Here is a 7,519-nt window from a genome sequence, read left to right on the forward strand (position 1 = left end):
TGCCTACTGCTGTAGTCTTTCTCGTGACTTTGATAACTTTTGGGATAGTTTTCTTGTTCGTTAAGCACGTCCCAAAAGCTGGATAAAAGTCCCATATTTCCTCGCAATTCATTTATTTTAAAATACCTGCACCAACTTATACTAAAAGATGCATAACTTTTTTTCTTTAGGGTCACTTCAAGTGACATCTTGCTCGGAAACGCAAAATTAAACAGCAAATGAAAACAACATGATCAACTTTAACGAATCATGCATCGTGATACTTTCAGCACTACGTGATCTGACTAATAAAAGCCCACGCAAGAAAGCGGAAAATTGACTCGCCATTCCGGCCCTTCAAAAGTAGATGTCCAGCGAAGCTGTTGAAAACCACCACATGGGGTATGCAATAATTTATTGCGTGAGAGTAAAGGTAGCATTGGTTCTTTAGAGTAATGGTAGCAATTGCACTAATGGTAATTTTCGCAGCACGTCACCGCTTATCGTTTTGCCGTTTGTCTTTCCCCTCTGACTTCTCGATTTCACATTGGTCTTCGGGATTTCACAACTATGGGTTGCCTACCCACAGAAGCACTGCAATAACATTGAAATAAATAAGTTGACAGGCTGGTCCTTCGATATATGAAAGGCTAGTGACGTCACTCCCCACGCAGCAAAGTGGCGAAGTGGTTGCAGCTTGCGCCACAATAACCTTTACCGGGAACCGTATGCGGAAACGTATACATGCTTAGCATTGTTACCAGCAGCGTCTTATCATGAATTATGTTATTTGGATGCTTATTTTATGCATGCTTGCTGTTTATTGAAACGAGTGTTGTGCTGTATATTGAATGCATGATTGTATCTAATTTTCGCTTGAATCGCTGAAGATTTTTTTAAATCGCTGAAGGTATTTTTTGCATGAGTACGCCCCGCAAGGAAGCCCGACCAGCTAGAGGCTATTAGCTTCGCTGTAAAACATAATACTACAATATAACAAGGCACATATTGAAGTTGTGACGTTCGTACGGGATACTATATACACCTTGCTAGGTTTCTCTATAGATTCTGAATTTCGCAAATATGTATGAAAAGCAAAACAAAAATTGTGAACTATGCCAAACTTACCCGCAGCATACGGCGAAAAAACTTTAAACGCGACCATAGCTTCAGGAATACAGGGCTTGTGAGTGGCACATTGCTCCTAGCAGTTTTGTCACCACCTGTTAAATGTAACGTGGTAAAATAAAGCTCTTTTTCACTCAGATAGTTTAGAAGGTCACACGAGGATGGGCAATAGAAAGTTCCTAGTTTCTGAGTAAAAATAAGACCATGAACTCGAATCCGCTCATCCCTAATATACATGTGCTGCATGGCCCATAATGGGAGATTCCTGTAGTCGAGGAATTGCGAAAAGCAGTGCTGATATATATCGTAACATCTTCAGACTATTTTGTCTACGCCGCAATGCGAAGGCCATTTTCCAGTCACCTCCAGTTTTACCTATCCGACGTCGGCCGATTCCACGCTATGTCTGCAAACGTCCTGTCACATCACCTTATTCATTTGATAAATTTTCGTTCCTAATGCTTCGTCATCATGTAGTAAAATGTTTAAGCAGAAAGTACTTTAGTTAGCGTGATTTGCACATGAGTATAGAGGGGCTCATTACCTTTGAGGGCACTCGGGGGTGACTCAGAAAACTAAGGAATCAAAATACTGAGCACTACAGAAAAGTACGAGCATTCAGCGTGATATGAGCGTGTGCAATTTTAGTGTCAGTGGCACGAACGCATTTTTCTAATTTGTTTAACGAACTGCAAATCTTGATAGTTGAGAAGCATATCCGATGTACGAAGGGCTCACCTGTCACAAGACTGAGGACAGTTCCGAGGAGAAGTGTAAGCACAAAGCCAGAAAAGGACATCCAATAGAAGGACGCTTGGTACAACAACAACACAGGTTCTCTGCAGAATAAGGTGAAGTAAACCGAACGCTTCATGTAATACTCCTCTACTTAACATCAATGTCAAAAGTTGGGCTCAAACAATGGTCTTGCGGGCGCCACTTCGTTGGCTATATTCCTAATGACTCTTAATGACGTTATATAACCATGCATACGACATATTGACAGGTTCACTTCACACTATACCTCTGTTACCAAATAAGAAGCGCAAATGGAAGAGTAATTTCCCTGCAATGGTAATTTTACTGTGAAAGTTTTGAGTAAACGCGCGGATGGTATTGCCCCTTTCAATAAGAACAATCTCAATCAAAAAGGCAGGTTGAAAAACACAGCGACAGTAACAGGAAACGGTGAAATTTATCACTACTCAGGAGAAATATTCTACGTTGAAATACATTATTGGATGTGACTTCGTTACGTATCCAAAGAGAAGTTAGCATTTCGCTATTCTTTAGGTTTTCTCCCGAACTGTGTTTCCTGTGTGCGGTGTAATAAAGATTTTAGTAGATTAACGACTTGACACTTCGTGTGCACGAAAAGCGCGCGCGAGCTCCAGTGGGGACTCGTGGACCATCGAAGCGAGCTTTCGCAACTGGGCAGCTTTGTCTTTAGGTTGAGTCCCAGAGTGACTTCCCTCAAGAGTTACTTCTGCAATAGCTTTTCTTCTGAAATCGGCATTAGGTTTCTGCACGATCTGTAGCAGGACACTGATGAGGAGGACGGTCAAATAAGCCGACCATAATATGTCCAGTTAATGTGATTAGCAGGAGCTTTAACCAATACTTTCCGTGTGTACCGCGTTTTGGATGTAAACCCTTTAAACGGAAGAGTGGTGCTCCGTTTCTCTTTATTCGACAGATTGCCCTTTGGAGTAGTCCGCGTGGAGCATGCCCATTACATGCGTTTGCCACGTTTTCTTGTAAGCACGCGAGCGTTTCCACCCGATCGTAATTTTCACGTATAGGAGTCCTGTGACTTTTTCAGATTTGTCAAAAATTCACTTGAACGACGGCTAAAAAGTGGCCGTATATGTGAGGCTTGCACATTACACAGGTCGTCGTAGGCACTCCTGGCCATTTGGTGCCCCTTAAAACGATTGTAGTGAAAGATTCGACGTCAGGCTTACGAATGCGCGCAACATTTCGGTCCGCATAAAATACGACTGTTCTAGGAAGAACTTATTGTTTAATTATTTTTCGAGTTTAGCTCGGTCTTGCTTGACTTTAGAGCAAATGACGCATGCGAGGCGTAGGTTCAGACTACGTTGTGGGACATGATTAAACTAACAACGCGAATGTCGACCTGGCCAAAAGAGAGAGAGAAAAAAATGAAAGGAATGAAAGCACAATGGCTTGTTCTTTTTTTTTTCTTTTTTTCTCTTGTTCAAGCTCTACCTTTACGCTGTATAATTTTTGTGAGACGCTGTTTAGTGTACAATATTGTGCGTCATATGCACTTTGCTCATGATGATCTGTTGTTCGTGTTAGTTAACGAGCAATTGACATAACAATTTAGACACGCTCGTGCTTGGAATTTCGAAAATTACTCTTGGGTGCCAGTTTTTGTTTTGAAGAATTACCTAAACAGGTACCACCGAAGAAATAACATGCGCATTGAGCATACATTGACGCATGCAGTTAAGTACCAATATCTCAATGAGTTTCTAGGTATGGTGCGTGTGGTGCGTCGGCGACCTGCATATTTGATTACTTCGAAATGGGTAGGTGACATCGAGTGGTGTCAGCTACTGCTTGTGCTTCATTATCTCGCACTGAGCAACTGAACATGCTGCGGGATCGAAAATGCTGATTGCATACTAATACAGCAGCATATTTCTGGAAATTAACGCCAGCGAAATTGGTTCTCAAAGCGGTCGTTTACCTACATCAAAGGCGACCAGTACTCCGCACGAAGTTTAGCAGAAAGTTTGCAATAGAGCCGGTCACAACGCTTGCATTAGTAGTTTGTCACAACTACAAGCCTACTCCGAGTGACAGAGCGGCCCTTCGTGTACGGAAATGAAGTGCGACCATTCGACCGTGCAGCCATTTGGGCGTCACACATACCTTTCAGACGGCAAGAATGTATGGTTGCTCGCTTCAAAAGAGGCATTTATTAGGGGCGGGCATCGCTCCAAGGTTCTAGTGATTAGGCGAGGTGGTGCAACCGACGACATACTCCTTCCTATGGCGTGCCACAACTGCAGGACGCAGACCAGCACGGTGCCCCAAGCTGCGCCCTACATCATAGGAGAGGCGACAATATAACAACACTCCGTAGAGTACCTGGTTATAAGGCAGGATTCAATAAAAAACCAGGCATCTAAACAACACTTATCCGCACGGCAGGCTGGAGAAGGACGATTACCTTTGCGTTGACCCAGGGCGAGGAGATGGCCAGAAGAACGAGCCCAGCGAACGGACCCGAGGCAGTGGAGTAAAAGGTAAAGAAAAGCTGTTGAGAAAGAGTAATTGAGTCGTTTAAAAGCATAGAACAGATAGCTTGGTAGAGCTAAGCATAAATGGAACGGCGTACAGACCCGCGCAGCCGTAGCAATGTGCGGCGCCGCAATCGCTAAGAGGGTCATGACGGTGCCGCTTGAAAACGCTGCAATGAAGTCAGGAATCCATACAATTCTGAGTTTGCAAAAACTTGCTGGACTATACATTTACAGCACGACGTGAAAGTTTTCATCTATAGTGCATGATAGATAATAAAGTCTCAAAAGTATCAATATCAAAGACCTGCCATTCTTATGTGCTTCAACATGTTGCTTAAATTTTTAAAATTTCTTTCTCTTTTTTCTTTTTCCTTTTCTTCTATGTTAGCTTTATCTAGTTTCACAATATTACTTACTGCTAATACATTGCTTGCTAATACATTCATTTACTTATATCTGTATTTCATTATTTACGATTTCTGTAATTGTACTGATTCAGCTTCTGCTACTTCCCATTGTAACTCTATGTTAACCATGAACATGAGGTCTCAATTAAGTTTTTACTATGGGACCTCCTTCTGTGTACCTCCATCTGTAAAGTATTTTTGTGAAATAAAGATTGATTGATTGATTGATTGATTGATTGATTGATTGATTGATTGATTGAAAACAAAGAAAATGTGCGGCCAACCTCAGAAGGAAAAATTTGCTTCGAAAGAAACGCGTGTATTTGACTGTTATCGTGAGACTCCGTTCTTAAGTCTCCCGCTTTTCTTCGCGAGATGTCTGCGGTAGTTAGACCAGAAAGCTAATGTAATAGTTATCTTGCGTACTGACGTTAACAGGAAGCTTTAGTACGGGAATTCCTGTCTAAATGCACGGGATCGGAGACATCTTTTCTCGGTGACCGGCGCACCAAATTTGTTTAAGTATGTTGCATGTAAAAGAAACAAGTAAAGAGAAGCTGTAATTTCGACCGTAATTTTTTACAAAAGTTAGGGAAATTGGAAGATAGAAAAATATCTGAATATTGTGTCTCAACTTTGCACCCCCATAATGATTAAGGTCGCAATCCGGTCAACTGAACTTAATAAAGGACCTTTGGGGACCAAGTTGATTTTTTACGCACAGCTCTGTATTATGCCCCTAAGTTGTGAGTAGGAGTATTGCAAAACCTTTTTAAAGACTTTAACATTTCTAAGTACGGTGTAACCTCGTATATTAAGCTTTCCAGTGTTAGATTACGGATTTGTCAACTTCGTGCTTCATCATTCCTTTATATACTTGTCAAGAGCCGGGAATTAAAAGAATTACAGGCAGAAAATCAAGATTTTTCCTTCCGACAGTCACTAGAATTTAACATTATCTTTCAAATTCAACATATTAAATTCTGCCGAGCTGTTATTTTAACATTATTATTTCTAAGTTCTATACGTATTTCAATAGGGAATTCGAAATTGGCGCCAAGCTAAAGGTTTTTCTTAACGGTTGTTGCACTTCTACGTTGAGGTTTATCGTGATCAGGAATTTCCTATTGCAAAACGTGAGACTTGCATCTATTGAACTACGTCCTTTTGAACAACGGCGCAAGTATGGCACATTTTGAAAAGTATGCAAGGCATTTTTTGCATTCTAAGCGTTATTGAAAAGTGCAGCGAGCTTGAGGTAAGGCAAGAACACGTTACCCAGTGCGCGCATGATGAAAACAGCTTTCCGCCCTGTCATCCTCACATGCGGCTTGATGACGTCGATGTAAAATATTGCTGCGTGTGAGTTGACGACTGATGAAACTGTGCTGTGGAAGACGAAAAAATAGGCAAAAAAATGAAAACAATTAGTGCCCCTCTGGTTTGCTGTATTTCTTGGCGAATTCTCACATATGGAAATTTTCCCCGACTGGTATCTTGGGTCAAAACTGCTGTTCACATAGAGGAGCATTGTAACGGAATTTTTAGCTCCACCTTACCTTTATTTATTTATTTATTTATTTATTTATCCATCCATCCATCCATCCATCCATCCATCCATCCATCCATCCATCCATCCATCCATCCATCCATCCATCCATCCATCCATCCATCCATCCATCCATCCATCCATCCATCCATCCATCCATCCATCCATCCATCCATCCATCCATCCATCCATCCATCCATCCATCCATCCATCCATCCATCCATCCATCCATCCATCCATCCATCCATCCATCCATCCATCCATCCATCCATCCATCCATCCATCCATCCATCCATCCATCCATCCATCCATCCATCCATCCATCCATCCATCCATCCATCCATCCATCCATCCATCCATCCATCCATCCATCCATCCATCCATCCATCCATCCATCCATCCATCCATCCATCCATCCATCCATCCATCCATCCATCCATCCATCCATCCATCCATCCATCCATCCATCCATCCATCCATCCATCCATCCATCCATCCATCCATCCATCCATCCATCCATCCATCCATCCATCCATCCATCCATCCATCCATCCATCCATCCATCCATCCATCCATCCATCCATCCATCCATCCATCCATCCATCCATCCATCCATCCATCCATCCATCCATCCATCCATCCATCCATCCATCCATCCATCCATCCATCCATCCATCCATCCATCCATCCATCCATCCATCCATCCATCCATCCATCCATCCATCCATCCATCCATCCATCCATCCATCCATCCATCCATCCATCCATCCATCCATCCATCCATCCATCCATCCATCCATCCATCCATCCATCCATCCATCCATCCATCCATCCATCCATCCATCCATCCATCCATCCATCCATCCATCCATCCATCCATCCATCCATCCATCCATCCATCCATCCATCCATCCATCCATCCATCCATCCATCCATCCATCCATCCATCCATCCATCCATCCATCCATCCATCCATCCATCCATCCATCCATCCATCCATCCATCCATCCATCCATCCATCCATCCATCCATCCATCCATCCATCCATCCATCCATCCATCCATCCATCCATCCATCCATCCATCCATCCATCCATCCATCCATCCATCCATCCATCCATCCATCCATCCATCCATCCATCCATCCATCCATCCATCCATCCATCCATCCATCCATCC

At 42.7% G+C, this 7,519-nt stretch overlaps 1 protein-coding gene across 1 annotated transcript in view; it reads right to left on the bottom strand.

Annotated features, from left to right (window-relative positions):
• Positions 1–4,001: 4,001 nt before the first annotated feature.
• The window catches only part of LOC142574825 (sodium/iodide cotransporter-like), an 86,749-nt gene continuing 83,231 nt past the window's right edge, over positions 4,002–7,519 (bottom strand). The window contains exons 11-14 of the mRNA XM_075683832.1: positions 6,071–6,180; positions 4,485–4,552; positions 4,313–4,399; positions 4,002–4,184 (exon numbers count right to left, since the gene is read on the bottom strand). Coding sequence (XP_075539947.1) covers positions 4,002–4,184; positions 4,313–4,399; positions 4,485–4,552; positions 6,071–6,180 — 448 coding nt within the window. The remainder of the gene's footprint in view (positions 4,185–4,312; positions 4,400–4,484; positions 4,553–6,070; positions 6,181–7,519) is intronic.

This window comes from Dermacentor variabilis, chromosome 3, assembly GCF_050947875.1.
Source record: "Dermacentor variabilis isolate Ectoservices chromosome 3, ASM5094787v1, whole genome shotgun sequence".
NCBI lineage: Eukaryota > Metazoa > Arthropoda > Arachnida > Ixodida > Ixodidae > Dermacentor > Dermacentor variabilis.